The sequence below is a fragment of the Didymosphaeria variabile genome (assembly GCF_027946475.1).
Source record: "Didymosphaeria variabile strain IMI 356815 chromosome Unknown scaffold_1, whole genome shotgun sequence".
NCBI lineage: Eukaryota > Fungi > Ascomycota > Dothideomycetes > Pleosporales > Didymosphaeriaceae > Didymosphaeria > Didymosphaeria variabile.
In genome coordinates this window covers 2,258,257-2,277,048 of record NW_026611620.1, presented here as the reverse complement: position 1 = coordinate 2,277,048, position 18,792 = coordinate 2,258,257, and the positions used below count along the sequence as shown (strand labels likewise).

General features: G+C 53.7%; 5 protein-coding genes across 5 annotated transcripts; 2 read left to right on the top strand and 3 right to left on the bottom strand.

Annotated features, from left to right (window-relative positions):
• Nucleotides 1–1,045: 1,045 nt before the first annotated feature.
• N0V89_000716 (uncharacterized protein) lies at nt 1,046–1,910 on the top strand (the record flags this gene model as incomplete). The annotated part of the gene is made up of 2 exons (XM_056209536.1): nt 1,046–1,279; nt 1,338–1,910. 2 exons carry the CDS (start codon nt 1,046–1,048, stop codon nt 1,908–1,910), a joined length of 807 nt encoding a protein of 268 aa, XP_056076358.1.
• A 610-nt stretch (nt 1,911–2,520) lies between these two features.
• RPS25 (40S ribosomal protein S25) lies at nt 2,521–3,125 on the bottom strand (the record flags this gene model as incomplete). The annotated part of the gene is made up of 4 exons (XM_056209535.1): nt 2,521–2,546; nt 2,611–2,820; nt 3,004–3,058; nt 3,123–3,125. 4 exons carry the CDS (start codon nt 3,123–3,125, stop codon nt 2,521–2,523), a joined length of 294 nt encoding a protein of 97 aa, XP_056076357.1.
• Nucleotides 3,126–4,628: 1,503 nt separating this feature from the next.
• On the bottom strand, nt 4,629–6,831 carry BNI4 (bud neck involved protein; the record flags this gene model as incomplete). The annotated part of the gene is made up of 4 exons (XM_056209534.1): nt 4,629–4,676; nt 4,725–5,053; nt 5,101–5,932; nt 5,977–6,831. 4 exons carry the CDS (start codon nt 6,829–6,831, stop codon nt 4,629–4,631), a joined length of 2,064 nt encoding a protein of 687 aa, XP_056076356.1.
• Nucleotides 6,832–11,153: 4,322 nt separating this feature from the next.
• On the bottom strand, nt 11,154–13,404 carry N0V89_000713 (uncharacterized protein; the record flags this gene model as incomplete). The annotated part of the gene is made up of 2 exons (XM_056209533.1): nt 11,154–12,250; nt 12,801–13,404. 2 exons carry the CDS (start codon nt 13,402–13,404, stop codon nt 11,154–11,156), a joined length of 1,701 nt encoding a protein of 566 aa, XP_056076355.1.
• Nucleotides 13,405–16,702: 3,298 nt separating this feature from the next.
• N0V89_000712 (uncharacterized protein) lies at nt 16,703–17,647 on the top strand (the record flags this gene model as incomplete). The annotated part of the gene is made up of 1 exon (XM_056209532.1): nt 16,703–17,647. One exon carries the CDS (start codon nt 16,703–16,705, stop codon nt 17,645–17,647), a length of 945 nt encoding a protein of 314 aa, XP_056076354.1.
• Between the last annotated feature and the right edge of the window lie 1,145 nt (nt 17,648–18,792).

The following is an 18,792-nucleotide window of genomic DNA, read 5'->3' as shown; positions in this document are numbered from 1 at the left end:
GCGAGCTGCGGGAGGAAAAGGAATCGGATGCTCACCTCCATGGCCACCAGGCGGTATGTAATCGTCTTGTAACGTGTGCACGGCCTGCGATAGTGAAGCCTGGAATGCGGCCCAAGCCAGCAGCACGCCGCCCCCAACCCACGATGCAACCAACAGCCGGCGACGCGCAGAGAGGACGGCTCTTTGGTCTGGCGCGCGGGTCTGAGAGAGACGAAGGCTCCCCGGATGGGTGCAGATGCACAGTGGAGCGATGCCGCGTGTTTGGGTGCGCGAGACAGGCCTGGAGGCTGGCAGGGCGGCCAATGCGCTGCAGCAAACACAAACACGCAGGTGTAGAGGAAGAAAGCCGGTGCCACGCGGGTCGAGTCGACGCGGACTGAGGTGCAGATGAGGCTCCAGGCTTGCAGCCAAACCGAGTCCTCTCCTGCCTCTCATCACGCCGCGCTTGGCCGTTTAGTACTGCATCCGTCGCCAGCACCCAAACACCACCAACGGCAGCCGTGACGACAGCCCGGGCGACCGTCTGCCACCCGCCCGGCTCCTTGGGACTCGACCAGGCTGTTCGGAACTGTCCGTGGGGCCGCATATCGCACAGCATGCTTCGCTCCCGGACAATACTCGCGGAACCGTAGCACCTAGACAGGAGCGGCACACCGCTCCCTCACGCCGTGTTTGGAGTCTTGCAGGACAGTTGCGAGGCCACGTTCCGATGGCTGGAACACAAAAGCCATGCGATTTGAGAGGACACCGTTCATACAAATTGTAGGGCACGACTGACGTGGGCTATGCAATGACCTTTCCAAGGCTTCTGGAGTGTCACGTGCCTCCCATAACGGCAGGTCCAATCACAGGGCCCGTAATCCGCGGACCGTTGTAATCTCGCCAATATTGGCCCGCAGCTTTCACCCGGGCGCCGCGGTCCGCTTGAACCTCAGAGGCCACCATGTTCAAGTAGCCAAACTAGGTCATTCCACATTGCAACGACAGCTTCAATGTTCAAGTAGCATCGTCAGCCCCACCACGACAAGTATCTGTCCGCTCCACCATGGCAACACGCAACCGGCGCCCCGCGCCTACCAAAGACGAGCCCGCCGAGCCCATCAAGAAAGTCGCAACGGAAACCACATCCTCAGCGTTTTCCGTGCTAGACATCCTGCGTGTAGCGGGCGGCATTTTGCTCTTCAGCAGCGCGCTCTCATATCTCACCACGAGCGGCACGAGTCTGACATGGGGCTATAACCCATGGTGGACACGCGCAAGAGAATGGAAGAACATCATGGTGCGCAAAGTCTTGAATTCTACCTCCCTACCGTTCATTCCATACTAAACGTGCGTAGAACTCTCCCGTCTCCCTCACCGACGAAGAACTGAAAGCGTACGACGGAACCGACCCTTCCAAACCCATATACCTCGCTCTCAACGGCACCATCTACGACGTTAGCATCAGCCCCGCGACCTACGGCCCCGGCGGCTCCTACCACTTTTTCGCCGGCCGCGATGCCGCGCGCGCGTTCCTCACCGGCTGCTTCGACACGGACAGCGTGCCGGACTTGCGCGGCGTTGAACAAATGTACATCCCGCTCGAGCCTTGGGAGAAGCCTCCGCCGCCCGATGCCCCCGAAACAGACAAGCAAAAGCACGCCGTGCTGGAGAAGAGGGCGAGAGAGAAGCGCAAGGCGATGAGCAAAGCCGATTTGAAGAATAGAAGTGCGCAGGAGCTGAGGAAGGCGAGGCAGAGTGTGAGGGATGGGCTGGAGCATTGGCATCAGCTCTTCAGGGGGGACAAGGGGAAGGCGTATAGAAAGGTTGGGGAGGTGAAGAGGGAGGAGGGCTGGTTGTCGAAGTTGCCAAAGAGAACACTCTGTGAGAACGCAGAGAAGGGGAGGCCCGTGAGGAAGTATGAGGTTTGAGAGTGGGCATATTTCGAAGATGAAGCATATGCAAGCGTTACATATGTACACTGTTTATAATATCATGTGAGCGAGATGGACTTGATCGCATACGCATCTGGCAGTTTGACGTGTGGTCAGTGTTTCTTCCGATTAGAATGTGAGAGGTCGAATTGATTCAAGGTGGCACAAGCTGTCCATGTCAAAGAGTGGAAACATTAGCAAATGCATGTAAAACAGTAGACAATGGTGAGGTTTCAATCTGAGACTGAACCTTGGGTGACATTTTCGATCCTTCGAGGGACACAGGCGGTCGACAAATTATGCCACTCGATCACAGCCAAAGTTGATGTGAAGATCATCACGGCTTGTCTGTCATGGGGGAACCGAGTTGGTTTCAGATCCTTTTTCTCATTCAATGCATAATCGACTCCGTACCGTCAGCGGACACTCAGATCTGAGCCGAGCCTGCCGCATCCTCTCATGTCATATCCCACGTGAGCATGCCCAAAGTAAGGATTTCCCTTACGAAAACATGCCGACCAATAGTGGGGTAAGAGGAATGTCGTTGAAATGTCGAGATTGAAGACCCGAGTATCTCATCCAGCCATCTTTTGTTCGTACGAGCCGCTTAAGCCTCGCCAGCAACGTCACGGGCTGTTGCGAGTTAGTCACAGCAAAACCTCTGTCCAAACGACGGCCCGAGAGTGTGAAAACGTACTATAGATGCTCAGCTTGGAGTGGCCGACAACCTTCTTGATGGTACCCTTCTCCTCGAGATCGGCAAGGGCTTGCCGGGCGAGCGAACCGTTGATCTTGAGACGGTCGACGAGGGTGGCGACGGTGATGAGGCGGTAGGACTGGACGTCCTTGTTGAGCTTGTCCGCGGTCTGCTTGTCGAGGACGACGGCGTGCTGGGCCTTGTCCTTGACTGTAACATTCGTTAGTGGCGTTCTCAATATGCAATATCCCATGTGCGGGGAGGTTCGCGGACGGAGCGCTGCGGAAGAGGTATGTATCCCTCCAGGGCGCGGCTAACGACGCCGTGGACATGAACGATGCGCGAGGAGATGCCGTGCGCATGTGCGCTGGTGGAGGGGCGGTGTTCACGTACCCTTTCCCTTGGACCACTTCTTCTTTTGCTTCTTGCCGCCGGTCGCTGCAGGTGCCTGAGAGAAGTCAGTTGTGCCGTTCTGGATGTCTCTTCAGCGAGGTCGCCGCAACGCAACGTACCATGTTGTCTGATGTGGTGGATGTGCTGAAACAGTGTCTGCGATCAGTCAAAGGTCAAAATGGAAGTGCGGGTGAAGCTAGTAGAAGCGAGCCACTCCAGGCTTGGCACAACGTGACGTTGATCACGTGACGCGAACGCGTCCACGGGTCGCCGCACGGCCGTCAACGTGTCATAATGCATACAGTGTAAGTGACTTCTGCAGCGAACAATCTTTCCGGTGCACACACCGTCAGACTTGACCTGCAACAATCATGAAGCAGCCCATCGACGTCCCGAGGTCGGCACCATCTCGTCTCCTCTTTCAATTGCACCGTCATCAGCTCCTTTCCCCTTTCCACACTCGCCCACCGTGATCTTCCATGAGTATCAATAATTGTTAGTTCGACGCCTAGCCACGCTTGGTAGCTGCCAGAATGTTCGCATGCCAAAGGGGCAGGCGCAGGCCCGTCAATGTGGGACAACCTACAGACCAGCCGATAATATTTTGCATTGTATTGTCATGCATTAGCGGGGATCTTTCCAAGGCCGCAACTACGGTTGCAGAGACAGCAGTGCCCTGATGCTCGAAAATCCAGCATGCATCGCGATAGCCGATGGGACTGCTGTGCTAGAGAGGACCTCGATGGTGAACCACTGGCCGTGCAAAAGTGTGTGTGGCCCTCGCGCTGTGGTTGGTTAATCGCAGACACACACCACATCTTCTTTCAAGCGCGCGATAACGCTAGCTGTATACCGTTGACCTGAAATTTGAGGCAGGGCTCCTCAAGGCTCGGCAATCTTCATGCACTCGTCTCGCCTCGCCGCAGATACAATAAGCTGCGCGTCACATGCGCATGTTTGGGCGAACACCGGCAAGCGTGGGGATTGGCCTGTTGCAAATCTCGAGGACTGGTGCATGCAGGAGCGAGGAAGCAGCCAGTCAACCATTCTTTTCCAATTACACTCAACTAAGTAGTGCCCGTATCAAAACAAGACTTCTCCACGTACGCGCCTGCGCCCTGCAGCCCATCCAACCTTCGCTTTCTTCTCGCAGCTAGAAATAAGGAACAGTAAAGGAGACTGAAGGGAAGGAAGCCACGCCAAGCCACGCCGAGAGAGGAAAGACAGATGATGGGAGAGACAGGAAGGATCCTCGACAGAGTTGCTAAAGGAACAGCAAAGATAGAAAAGGCGATGTTAGATCAACGGCAAAGAAAAGTGAAGCGTGTTCGCTCAGCTAGAAAGAACTAAGAAATCTTCCTCCTTCGCTTGGTACTTTTGGTTTTCCATGCTGTCGAATGCATCGTTCTACGCGTGCCAGCGACCCTCTGCTAAACACGGCGCAGCCTTCTCTATCTGAGTGCATATGCTCGCTAAGACAGAAGAGAGACAAGGTCGTCGTTAACCAGAAAATGTGACTGAGCTAACAAAAAGGTCGACTCGTAAATGCTGTTTTGCTCCAATTCCTGAAGTGCTAAGTTGGAAACGTTTCACCAAGACGCCAGGTCCAAATGGATGCATAATCGTTAGAAGAAATGGGTGTGAGGTTTGGAGAGCTCGTGAACTTCCATCTCCTATTACAAGGTTAGCAGATACTTTCAGCGTGACCGCAAGTCCCATACCATCTTGAAGGAGTTCAGCTCTTCCTTGATCTGCTGCGCGAGCATAGGAGTGAGCCTATTGCACGTAGCAATGTCTCCACGGCGGTCGTAGTCAGAAGCAGACCATGCGTCGTAGAACTGGAGGCGAGGGCTGAACGAGATATTACCACGCGACCCGTTGGGCGTGTTAGGCAAGCTTCGGGTACTGGGGTTCGCGAGACGTGGAGGTCGCGTAAAATAATCGTTCCGCTCGTTCACGGGTGTGCTTGGAGCACTGGACTTGGGCGACTCTGTGCGAGCATCGACAGGCCGAGAGACCGGAGACGAAGTCTCCGAATTTGTGTCCGTTCCTGAGCTATGTCAGCATATTCAAGAAGCTGCGTCATAGCGTACTCACGTTTTAAGATCCCCTTCTTGATGGAAGAGAGTACCTCAGCACGCTCGCGATCCCCACCAATGATGCTCTTACGAGACAAGGAATCACTAGAGGGTGCACCCAAGCTGCTGGTATCTGTGCTTCGACCAGCGTCGATAGAATTGCGCTCCAGACGAGGATACCCTGTCCCGCCACCAATTTCGTGCGGGTTCGCGTTCACATTGACCTTTTGACGCTCAGCTTCGACGGTGACACGCGAAACCTGTGGCTGCATGACGGGACCATCGGCTGCGGGGACCCCAATGACTGATTTGGGCCTAAACAAACCCTTGATCGACCTGGTGCCCTTCTTCATGCCATGGCCCATCTTCCTCAACATCACGGAGGCCGACGAAGCTGTGGAGGATATCGAAATGTTATCAGTCGAGCTTGTGAAGCCGCCCTGTCCGTTGTATATGCCTGCGCCAATGCCGGCTGCCTCTTGCTTTGCTATAATGGCCGCTTGTTCTGAATCCTCTTCGTTTTGGTACCGATCTTTTCTCAGTTTCGCCCGTTCAGCGCTCAGATTATTCTCGGCAGATGCGCGACGAAGCTCAGCGGCGCTCCCAAACGAAAAGGCTCGGCGTAAGCGAGATTTCATCCCCTTGCTTCCATCTTTATCGTTCAGAGCCGTGAGTTGCTTGACCGCCGGGCTTACAGATGAGGTTTGAGGTGCAGGATTCGAAGGCTCAGAAGGCGAGATGGGTTGGGACAGCGGAGAAGGTGCAATGCGTCGATTCGGCTCTGGCGTCTTGGAAGCAGGCGCTGACGTCGTACCCACGGCGGCGCGAGAAGGGGTAGACTCGTGGCGCGACTGTTACGATTAGAATGGTACGAGCCATTGAGAGATATACTTACAGATGGTCTGGTAGACGCATGGGAAGATGTCGTGCTACCCGAACTACCCTGTCTCTCGTGGCTCTGACTCGAACCCGGTCGACGACTTGAGCTGGAAGCAGGCGGTGTCTCCAAAGTCGGCCGCTTCGATGTAGCGACGGTTGTGATAGCCGTCACGGGTGCAGAGAGAGGTGCTGCGGTAGTTGCCATAGCCTCGATGCTGCTCAAGCTGCGTCTCCTATAACGCTTGGCCTGCTCGCTGGTGCCTCCTCTTGGCATGTGCATGTCATCGACGCTGCTGGCGCGATTGTGACCTGGTCTTGCGGGAGGCAGGAGGTCCGTGGTGTTCAATTGAAGGCCAAGGGAAGGTCGCGTATTTGATGGCGGGACCGTTGCACCAAGTGAGGGCGATTGTTGTGTCGGTGTAGTGACCGTAGCACTATTAGAAGAATCGGTCCTGCTCGCACCTCGACGATAGCGACCGGGCGAAGGCTTTACTGGAGCATCCGGAAGGGATAATGAGAGATCGGGCACGGACGCGGAAAGACCTATCGAGGCAGGAAGGTTATCAATGACCGACTTTCTGAAATCGCCATCTTCCCGAGTAGTGAACGAAGGAGCTGCAAGCGAGCGGCTTGAGGAACCCGACGTGGACACGGTTGAGTCCGAAGATGAGGATGCATGTGTAGGATGGCCCAGACGGGCAGGATTTGCAGCCTGAGTCTGCTGTGGCAGAGCCTGCTGGTGCTGTCCCGACGTCGACCGGGTATCCTGTCGTAGCTGAGGTGTGCTTGAGAAGGCATATGGAGCTATCGGAGCAGAGGTGCCCCGGTATCCTGCTCCCGCCGCCTGAGCGTACGATTGGCTTCGTGGCATCTGTGACGATCGTTGCTGTGTATGGTGGGGCTGTGCCGAAGAATTCTGGAAGGCATCGGAGGAAGAGTGCAGCATCGTAATCGGAGTAGAGGTCTGAACGATGGGCGCGAGTACCGTAGCCATCGGGTGCTCTCGCAGGACGACTGTGGGTAGGTCGGTCGTGGGCGACAGAGGGTGGTCGAAGGCTTAAGCGACGACGGTGCGACGAAGCAGTCTGCGCGGCAGCGTGTTAGCAGATAGCCATGGTTGTGGTGTGAGGGTGCAGCTGGGACGAACAGAAGCTCACAAGATTGCCGTTGGAGCAATTGTGGGCCGGGTTCAGGAGGAGAGGCGGCAAGGGCACGGTGGACGACGTACCCCTTTCGCTGGACGGAAATGACGGCGCCGAGGCAATTACAGGAGAAACACCTGCCGTGGAAGAAAACGCGAGAGAGTATTAAAACAGAGGGTAGAATGCAACAAAGTCGGCGGAAGCGCTGGAGAGGCTGTCGTGGATCGACGGAGCTGGCAGCGTGTACCAAGCCTCCCGAGCAGGACGGTTAAGCCTGCATTGGAGGGGAGCGGGCGTCGGGGTCACCTGGGGCGCTGGAGGGGTCGACGGGAGGGTCACAGTGGCACGCACAAGAGAAAGAATAGAGGGAGGGAGGGTGAGGCGGCGTCGGTGAAGGCAAAGCGTGGGTTTGGTGTGAGGGCGCGAACACTGAAGTAGGGGAAGTCGAAGTCCCAAGGTGGCTTAGGCTCGCGCTCGGCCCATGAGCAGGCTCGACGGCGGGCGGGCAGGCAGGGGACGACGACGGCGGACACTGGCACAGATGAAGCAGAGGCGGGCTATCGAATGGTAGATTTAAGGCTGGCAGTTGCACGGCAAGTGCAGATTGCTCTGCCCGCGAGCATCGCTCTACATCAGACGGTGTGTGATTGCGAGCTCAGTCCGTGGGCGACGTGCCGCGTCTGGTCTGGTCTCTGGTCCGGTGCACACAGTACGAGGAAGCGCGAGCTCCTCCCACCGTCCCCCTCCCCGCTGGCCGCAACATGGCCTTTGGTTTTGGGGTCGACGGCATGGCGAGGACTGGCCCACACGATGCTGCATCTCGACGGCACACGGCAGGCTGTTCGCGCTCGCCGTCACCGCCTGCACGCTGGCTGGCCCATTCCGACGCCCCAGGGCTTCCGTCCGAGCAACCAGAAAGATTCCGAGCGGCGAGCGGCTGCTGCATGCGTGCGCATTCCAGCGTCGCAAACAAACCGAACGCCTCCAGGAAATCCAGACATGAAACTTGGGCCAGGGTGCGGGTACGCGAGCGGCCGGCCAGCACCTCTCTCACGCTGGCCATGACGCACATGCAATCTGGCAGAGAGATACGCTGCAACACGAGCATCGATTGGATGGGCAGGGCGGCTCGACGCTCGACGCTCAGGTGGGTCGCAGTCATGATGCGGCTGAGCGGTTTGCACATGGCGAAGAGCGGTGGACGTGGCTCGGTGCACATGGCTCCATGGATGCAATTGCTCCTGGACAAGCACACCGACAAGCTCTGGTCTACCTGTCGATGCCCCGCCGCGGTCCGACCGACCTGCTTCGGCGCCGCCACTGTCCAGCTGCATCCGACCCCCCAGCACGCGCATCACGACCGTCTGCCTGCCTGCCTGCCTGCGCTTGGCGGCGGCGCAACTGCAGCCAGGCCGCCAAGGCGTGGGGAAATGATAGCATGCACCCGAGGGCGACGCGCACAATTCCACCTCGACAACATGCGCTACCACCTTGTTGAGGACAGCTCCAGTCGCAATCATAGCGCTCGACGGCAGCAGTGGCCGGCGTCGCACCACAAAGCTCAAAGCGCGCTCCGCTCCTCTGCAGCGGGTCCCACTCGTAGCTGGATGCAAGTGTTTGGCCAGCTCGCCATCCAATGGGCCCGGTGGAGTGAGCGACGATCATGCTGCGCGGGGCAAGACCATCCGAGTCGCCTTCCCAGAGCGCATATTCCTTCGCCGATGCTCGACTGCGGTCCCGCCTCGCCTCACATACTACAGTACTACTGTTCTGTACTGTATCCCATGATTGTCGTCGCCTGGGCCGTCCGCCCGCCTCGCTAGACCCTCCAGTGCCATCGAGCGCGCCTTCCCAGCACCAAAGTCGTGGAACAAAGCCCACCGCGCCACCACGCTGGTCCCCTCCGCGATGCGCTGCAAGAGTCCGCACAACGTGAGCCTCGTCACCGCACGCGGGAAATTGCTGCTGAGTCTGCTCGCAGCGGACCCATCGACACTGCCAGTGAAAACCTCCATCGCCTCTCGGAACAGCCCATCTCATAGGTCATCTTCGCACGTCACCTTCGTTGCAACCATTGCTAGCTTTGTAGACGCTGCCGGGATGCCCCAGCGATGACAGTGCGCCATCGCGGACAGATCCCGCCATCTATCACTCAGGGTCGCGCCGTTCTCCTCTCTGCACGCAGCCCTCGGCACTACACAAATCTACCTATTTGCCGGGACACGCTGTCACGTACGCAACGCTTACGGCGGCTTCGAACAGACCTTCTCTCCTAAGCCGTCCATCCTCTTGCGACGCGTCCATTCTCGGACCTGCAAAACATGTCTTCTTCTTATGCCCATGGTTGTTTGCTCACGGCGCAAGAGGCCACTATGCGTCCAATCCAGTCCGCACGTCTGCTTGTTCCTATCTCTAAAATCTTGCAGTTGCGTGTCCTCGGCAAGAATCCACCACCACCATCTGGAGACCGAGAAGCTCCGTGTCACCGAACGACTGGCTCACAAGCGTGGGCGACCTTGAACGCTTGAAAACGGTGCAGTGACTAATGAATCGGAGCTGAGCTTATGTTTCAGATCTCTCACCGCGCCTCGTAGCACAGATCTTGCAGCCACCATACCCCCTTCGTTGCTAGAACGAACCACTGTTCACCTTGGCATCTTTGTGAATGCAATTGGTGACAACTCTCGGTGGTTGTCTCGTAGCTGGCTCTATAAGATGCACCATGCCGGCCAGCCGGAGCAAGTGCAGTAGCTCACAGCATCGCGCAATCGCATCCTACTCCACCTCGAGTAGGCGGTGTCACACCTCCGAAGCTCATGCGGCGTGTCTCGCTCTCGCCAATCAAGCTACTGCACCGAGACTTGGTCGTGCTGCCGCAGGCTACCCCATCAGTGACGGGCAATCCGCTGACGGTCCGTCATCATTGGTCAGATTGAGACAAATCCGTACATATAACAGTTGCCCTAGTATTTGGATCTCATCAAGCTCTTGAGCAGACCATTATGCCACATGTATATTGCCACCAGAATACACGTCGAAGCAAAGTTGTTAACACTGTCCCCACGCTGCGACGGCTTTGGATATTTACGTGAAGTTAGTCTGAATTTGGCTCTCAACAGAGCGCTAGTCGAACGCTAGAGCAAGAATCACGCCAGCTCTTTCTTCATGTTGAAGACTCTGTTCATGGGACGATGACCGGAACTGAACTTGCAGATACGGACCTCACGTTCTCAACGTTCGAAGTCTCTTGCAGTCAGTTTGAAGACATTCTCCCTTTGGCGTGAGAGTGAAGGAGCATTGTCGACTTGCCTTGGTAATCATAGTTGGCTTAGTTCCGGCTGAGACACATCGACACAGTCCCACATAGAAGCTTCCTCTGGCGCAACGGTGTCGAAACGACCAAAAAACAACGTTGGTCGTAATCTCGCTTCCCCAAGACTGTGGCAGCCTGTTCTCCACACAACGCCGTTTCCCCAGATCGTCGATTCCGCAGATCTGACATCATCCGCTCGTGTACGTTTCATCTTGTCCGAGTTGTCGTGCGATGCTGTCTTGTGGATTAACTTACGTCGGGTGGCACCGTCTCGCTGATCATAATAAGGAATGCGCGTCAACAGTATTTCGAGAACACACAGTGACAGAATATACACGTCATGCACATGAACACAAGCACAGATAGAGCTGCGATTACGGTCCTCGAAAATGTCACTGATCTCTAAACCATTTCCTATCACTTGCACATGTCATTAGTCATCCACCCTCGAACAACGTACCGCTTTCCCGCGTCTTTTGCCCGGTCTGATGAGACGCCAGGCTCATTTATGGCGCTATCTAGACTTTCCATCCATTCTCAAGCATGCCAATTCTTGTCACTATTGCTTTGATCTCACAATAGCGCTCATATTCAACAGGCTCGCGATGGCTTCGAAAATGCTTGAGGATATCCTTCGCCAGGATAGTCATTGGGCAGAACCACCAACTCCTCAACTGTATCGCAGTATACGAGAATCACAACTTGCATTTGAGTGTTACTGTCATGCCATCGATACGGCTATGACGGCAACGCAGGCTTGTCATACCACGCACCCCACGTCGTCACCGGCCTCGAGCGTACCGCCGGTGTCGCAGACGGCGAAATTTCGAATACGTCCGACTCCGGGCTTGAAGGTAAGCTCACATTGTCCTGGCCATGAGCATTCTGTCCCGCGGGAATATGGCGATCGGTCGAAGTCCTTGGAGGCCTAACGTCTGTATACTGTCCAGCAGTATGCGTGTCAGGCTTACGGTATGCCCCATAGATGGTGGGCATTGGGTGCAGGCGCGGCAGCCTGTTGATGCTGCGCTCCGCAACGGTGGGTGGACGCCTGTTAGGAGTGCGCAGCGGGTCGGGAAACAAAGATAGGCTACCGGACGGTGCCCGTAGGTTGCTCAGAGACACGTTGCTAGCAAAGGACGAGGCGATTGATATACGGTTCTGGGTAGACCGATCGAGTATCATGCCAGACCGCCTTGCCTTGTCACGTACCGGGGTGGCTGGAGGTTGGCAGCTCGTTTTCATCGTCGGAGCTGGGATGAAAGGTTCCGAACTATCGACATCGACCAGTATGGTCCCGTCGCTGTCACGGTCCGTGCCTCGAGCGCCTCTGTGTGGAAGGGCCTTATCTTTGCTAGGAGATATAATTTCACTGCGTTCTGATGACGGCGGGAAGGAAGGCTCGGAGATGACGACAGCGGTGACTGATTCTTGATCAGCGGTAGCATGAGCTTTAGGCGCTTGATGTGTACTTGCCTGGCAGTACTGCGGTGCATGAGACTCGGAGGTGTCGATGCTGACGACGCTTGGCCTGGGGTTGGCCACATCTCCACCGGAAGCTGGCCTGTCATGCCTGTGCATCCGACGATGCCCAAAGCTATCGAATCGTATCTCCTCCTGTCCGTGGGCTCTCTCTCCACGATGGATGTCGTCATCAATGACTTCACGGGGTTTCTCTTCACAGGCTCGCTTCTTCTTCACCCACTTGGTGTCTCTCGTCGCACCACCTAACCTGTAGAAGTGCCTTTTTGAACGGCTATTGGGGCTTTCATCGTGGCTGTAGAGGCCGGTAAGGGCAGCTGATCGAGGTGCCATCGGGTTGACACGAGCAGTGTCTGTGGTTTGTATTCAGTTGTCAATCGGCTGTGATCTTGGGCTCAGACAGTGCTGAAAAACAATACAACGAAATGTAGGCCAAGAGACGACATTGTGACAGTGCGTGTGTTGTGTTGACATAGCCGCAATCATTGTGATGAGTGTATTGGACAAAGAGTGCTTTGTTCTAAACGTTCTGCTGAGCAGATACGGCCAGCCAATGAAGCTGGAAACATCAAAGACATGATTGGCACAGCCTTCCAAGTAAATTGGCCCGAGACATCTTGAGGCATACAATGGCTTCGTCTGCCTGCAAACGCAGGTTTCCATCGAAGGTGACCTGCGTAACAAATTTGCAACATCGGTCAAAAAGATCAATGACGGTTCGCGCTTGCCAGTCCGGTGAAATACCCCGTCATTCTCCAGGGTACGTCTCGATGCCAGAAACGTGCTCGCTCAGCGCAATCTTCGTCACTTTTTGACTCGAGGCGAATGCTCGGTCTGACAACCCACAGCGACAATGCTAAGAGAGCGTGCCTAGGACGAATTTCATGTCACAGCTCCTCTAACAGTAACTTGCTACAGGTTTTCCGAGCACGTCTAGGTGAGGAGTGATGCCCAGACCAGGCTCACGCGACGCCGTAACATTACCATCATGTAGTCCATATTCGCATCTTGCAACCTTAACCGTAGAACAGTCCCTCACATCCAATATACACCGTAGATTGCGCTCTGGAATCGTCTGTGCGAGATGTACAATCGCCGCAAACGAGATATCCGAACCCCAAGCATCCTGCACAGTCATAGTGTACCCAGCAGCCAAGCAGATATCCCTAATCCGGCGACCTTTCGTCAACCCTCCGCACTTGGCGATCTTCAGATTGATGCCCTCAGCTCCGTCTTCAGCTATGAGCTGCACGAGGGACGCGGTATCTGTCACTAGCTCATCGAAAATTATCGGGAAGCCGGTCCGCCGCCGAAGTGAGATGGTCTCGTGCCAGGTAGCGCAGGGCGATTCGAGAACAAAATCTAGGTGGCTGGGCAGCAATCTCAGTAATCGTAGTGTGTTTTCGACCGTCATTCCGCAGTTGGCATCGGCAAGGAAGAATTCGTCGTTCTTTTGATCAGCAAGAGAAGCAGTGACTACCAGCGTAGGCATCCAGTCAGCGCGCATCGTGAGTAGAAGGGCATGATATTTTAGTGGTGTCCCAGCCATGAGAACGTAATGAACTCTGACGCTATGATGGACGTCGAGAAGTTTTACGTCCCACTGCCATTTCCTCAGCGTCATGACTGGCACCTGCCTCGAGTCTTGAAAATTCAGAGGCTCACAACAGCAATACAACCACTTCGTACCCGAGCGTACTTACTAAGTGCCACGTCACTTGCAGGATCTTGCCCAATTTTGATGGAATGTCCTCGATACCCTTTCTCTCGATAGCCGGCTACTATCTTGCGCGCTTCATCCGGCGCACACACACCAACGGAACTTATCCTGGGTAGACTAGTTTCGGTGCGACCGCCCAAGAGCTCACACACAGGTAAGCCAACAGACTTTCCAAAAATGTCCCAACATGCGACATCCAGAGCTGTCTTTGCGTATTCATGGCCAAGAAGAGCAGCGTCCATGGCATCGTTAATGCGGTCGACCATTCGCGGATCCATGCCGATGAGGTGAGGCGCGATCTCCGCTATTCCTGCTCTTACACCAAGAGCATGCGCAGCGACAAATGTAGCTCCGAATGGGGTGCTCTCTCCCCATCCTTCAATACCAGTGTTGGTGGTTATTCGGACTATCGTGGCGTCGAAGCTAGTATAAGTGCGGCCGCCGGACAGATGGTATGTTCCTCCAGAATAGGGTAAGTCCACTTGGAAGACATCAATTCCTGTGATCCTAAGTTCTGACATTGGTGCGTGGGCTATCGATGTTGTATGGGTTACAAAGAGGTACTGGAAGATGTCGTAGACGCTGAGAAAATTGCTTCTGTAAGCATGATTGCGACCATCATATACATCTCTCTACGGATAAGCCATCCGATTTACGAAAGCTTATCAGAAGCTCGATTGGTCAACGAGGCAGGATAGATGTCGCTGCGTTCGTAGGACTCCTACCCCACCAAGCTTACCTTAGCGTCACTTTCGCTCGTATCGACTTGCCAGACAGCGTAGAATCTTACGAAACATCAACGAAGTACAAAGTTACGGTCGGAGAGTGTAGCCGATGGCACACATGTTGTCCCAACATCGGCGAAGCAGACTTGAATTCTTTTTGGCGACGAAGCATACTAGCTAGGGCGATGTTGTTACCTTCGAGCACGTTCGTGTAAGTAATCTACTTGGTTGCAGCCACAAGTAGAGCCAGTGGGTTCATTCTTTTCGAAATTCTAGAGTCACCCACCCAAGCCTGCTAGAACCTTCCCTCTACGTACTGTGGTTGCAGCTAAAGGTAGTTCCAATTCGCCAATGTCCCACGCCCCAGGTATCAAGTGTTTTCGACCAACGTGTGTTAGAAAACTCCCATGAGAAGCTTAGGCACACAGGAGGGCGAATCAGGATTACTTCTGGCAGCAACAGAAGCTCTTTTATACCCAGAGAAACTATTAGATTTCTATCTCCTTATTTGACGTTATCTCTGCTCTGGAGGACCCACTGGCTTTACTTGTGGCTACAGCCATAGCACTTACAAGGTGCTGCTTGACTAGCAGACTTTGGTTTAAGACATTTTCCCCTTAACCCCTATCTCGATCAGTTCGATCATGTCTTACTCTGCAACGATCAACAGAGCCGAATCAATAAGTATCTCTAACTCGAGAAGCTTACCGTGAAACAGTCCATCGCATCCGGAAATCTCTCAAGGCGGCAGTCATCGAACAAACGCTAGAAACATGCCTGCACTTGACTTCCGTCTTCTTCAAAACCCTCGCCGTGGCTTCAAATCGAGACGCCATCATTGCAAAAGGAGCACCTTCCAACGCTTTTACCATCGTAGACGTGGTTGGCGAGCATAGCGTATCCGCTGACCACATCTTCGAGAAAGGGAGAGTGAGGGGGTTTTCAGAAAATGTAAATCGCATAGGTGCGAGTATCATACCTTGCAAGGGCCATGTAGGGTCAACAAGAGACGAGAAGTGAAAGAGTTAAGAAGCAGTTCCTCAGTCCGCACTCGTGGACAGTGCTACAGCAAGACATTGGATTGCGTAGGAGTACGTTATGTGACCAGCAGCAAGAACAACGATGCGGTTACAGAAGTCGCCCACGCGTTTACGACAGACGAGATTCCAGACTGTACGCAGACAGATGGGTTTGACAGTGTCGTAGGGTGTGTGAGCGCACCGAACATGTGCAAGAGATAGATACAGAGTTGGGAAAAAGTACATTTGAAGATTGACTCGTTCCTCATCCCGTGACGATAGTTGGTAGATTTCCTAGTGCACCTTCGCTTGGGGTACACTGCTTCGTGAACAACAGCTGACACTAACAGGCTATGGCTTGGTATACCACGACAAAGCCATCCTAGATTCCGCAGTCTTGTTTGGCATGACTGGGGACCAGATGGCATGCAACTTATACCCAATGGCCATTAGGCTCGGCCGGACATGGTCACCATCTTAGTCAGGGCTGCAACGTCGAGGAGGCATACACGTTCCTTAGCAATGGTTGTGCGGGTCCGAGGCTATGTTCCGGTTTAGCTAGGGATTGAAGACATGTATGCAAACTATCTGCAATCCTCGATTGCGCTATAATTCGTTGTCGTTGTAGCGGACTTCAAATGGCGCTTCACGTTCCGGGACATTTCCGGTGTGCGGGGCGGAGGAGCGATGATGAGGCTGACATGGAAAGTGCTTGAACGTGATTTGCAGATCGCCGGCGCGCCCAGGCGGCCCCGTTCCGAACGTGTGGTTAACGGCGCGCTGCAGCGACCATTCACCGGCGTTAGTAATGCGCCCTCCCTCTGGCATTTCCCTCTGTCCTCTTCCTGCACTCTGTAGCACCGCTCCTGTATCGACCTTCCCTTTGCGTCTGTCGAGTGTCCCTATCTGGGCTGAGCAGCCGCGCTCCCGCTGGTGCTGTTCCCCACCCACAACCATCGGCGCGCCCTACGATAATCAGTCAGTCAATCCTCTCGGGTACTCGCAAGGGCCGTGACCCGACGAGCACCATGGCCTCTCATTCCTCGACGCCGCGCTCGCGATCACGCTCCTCCACCTCGAGCGACTCCTCGGACACGACCATGCACGACGCCCCGCCCGTCAGACCCGTCCGCGCCCGACCCGCTTCGCACTCGAGTATCTCTCCCGTCGTCATGTCCAAGCCCTCTGACCCGACCTTCTCGCTCCTTCTCGCGCTCCCCCCGCGAGCTCAGGGACAAGGTCTACACGTTCGCGCTTGTCTCGCAGTTTCCCTTCTGGTGGCCCTCCCAAACGACGCCGAAGCACAACGTCGCCTTGGGCTTGCTCTCTACGTCGCGGCAGATGCATGATGAGGCCGCGCCCGTCCTCTACTCACAGAACAAGTTTCTCTTCACCAACCCCAGCGACTGCACCATGTTCCGCGTTGTCGCCTCGCCCTTCTCAGCAAACATGACGTCGGTATACTTCCGGATACGGGAAAAGGATGTGAAGCTATGGGCAACCTATCTCGGCAGCAAGGATCCATCGCGGAGCATGAAGTACGACCTACCCAAGTTGAAAAGCTTGTGGATCTTCCTGCGATGTGGCATGATGGGGACGCCGGGCGTGATAAACGGCATGGCTGGTGGAGGAGGATTGCCCGCTCTACTGGCGGCGCAAGCTCAGGCTATACACCAGGCTTTGGGAACACAATTGCAGCAGCAGGCCCAGATCAATATACAGGCCCTGCAACAGGCTATGAACCAAGCTCACGCTGGGGCGCACCTGAATGCGAATGCGAATGCGCCCGCCAACGGACAGCCGCCCATGCCTTTCGTGCAGTTCGCCCAAAATGGACTCCAGAATCAACATCAGAACCAGAACGCCGCGGTCCCGCATCCCCACGGTTTGCAGAACAACCCTCCAGCAAATCCATCACCTCTAGCTGCGCTCGCAGCTCAACAGCAGTCGCAACATCCACACAACCCGCCACATCAGCACCACCATCATGCTCCTGGTCACGCTCATGGCCATCACCAGCACGGCTTCTTCGCAACCTTTATGCGCTGGGAGCGTGAGATGGGACTTGAGAACCTATGCCTCTCGCTTCACGAGACTCGTCCTGTGGAAGCCGATATCAAGATCGTGTGTATTGTGAAGCTGCCGAGGCCCGAGCTTCAGAGATTGGTGAGGGTATACGCGGATGAGCTGAGCCTAGACAAGAATGGGGACGCAAGGACGAGGTTTCGGAGGGTGCATGGCGTGGACGTGAGCTTGGAGGTCAGTGGGTATGATGTTGGGGTCTGATGACGACTTGGCATAGGTTGCAATTTTCCAGGATTTCCCGGCGGGAGCGGTGAAGAGACCATGAGTATGGTGAGCAAATTCACACGTCACCTAAATAGCTTACATGCTATACATCGAGGATTATATACGAAACTAATAATACCATTTCCTAGATACACTAATTACTACACTTATTATATATAATAAATTATTAAAGTATAAGTATAGGTCTTTAAAATAACTATTACGAACCAGATAGCGGTAGGGAAGTTTAGGCGCTTATAAAGGTAGGAGATGCAATAACTAGGGTTATAATAAGATAAAGACACGCTAAGTTACTTAGATAGTAGTTATATAACTTACTTAGCTACTTAGGGTTCCTAAACACCTAAATAGCTAAGAGCTATTATATAACCTACTTAGTTATTTAGGGCCCCTAAGTAACTAAGTAGAATCCCTATATAGAAATATAAGAATAAACCTTTATACTTATATTTAACCTAAGTTTTAATCTATTATTTAGATTTACTTAGGCCTTCCTTATTAACTTATTATACTTTATAAGATACTTCTATATTAATAAAAACCCCTTCTTCCTTCCCTTAGTAAGTCTTACCTAAGAACTAACTCTAACCTATTTAGGATTAGCTACCCTTTCTAGATTTAATAGAAACTAGAAGCTATATAACGTTAACCTAGACTTTAATAATTATATAGTAGAGGCTAAAAAACTAAACTAGAAAATATTAAAAAATATCTACTCCTAAGCTCTCTAAGATAATCTTTAGAACCTTATAATTATAGTTAAAGTTAATTAGAGCTAGGACCTTATACGCCTTTAGAATAGAGTAAATCTTATTAATAAGAATATTTACTATAATAAATTATATACTTTACGTGCCCTAGTAAGCTCTAGTTAGCCTAATAATATAGACTAGGAACCTACTAAAGCTTATATAAAATATATCCCTAGTAACTAAAAAAAGCTAAAAAGTACTAAATTTACTACTAGCTAGAAATAGGCTATTTAGGTCCTAAGAAAAAAGCTAGAGAAAAAAAGGTATAAGAGTATATACTTCTACTATAGAGAGACTAGGTACTAATTCTCTTAGTATAGGCTTCTTTTACTAAAGAAGCCTACCTAGGTGCACTTAGTAAGGCTAGCC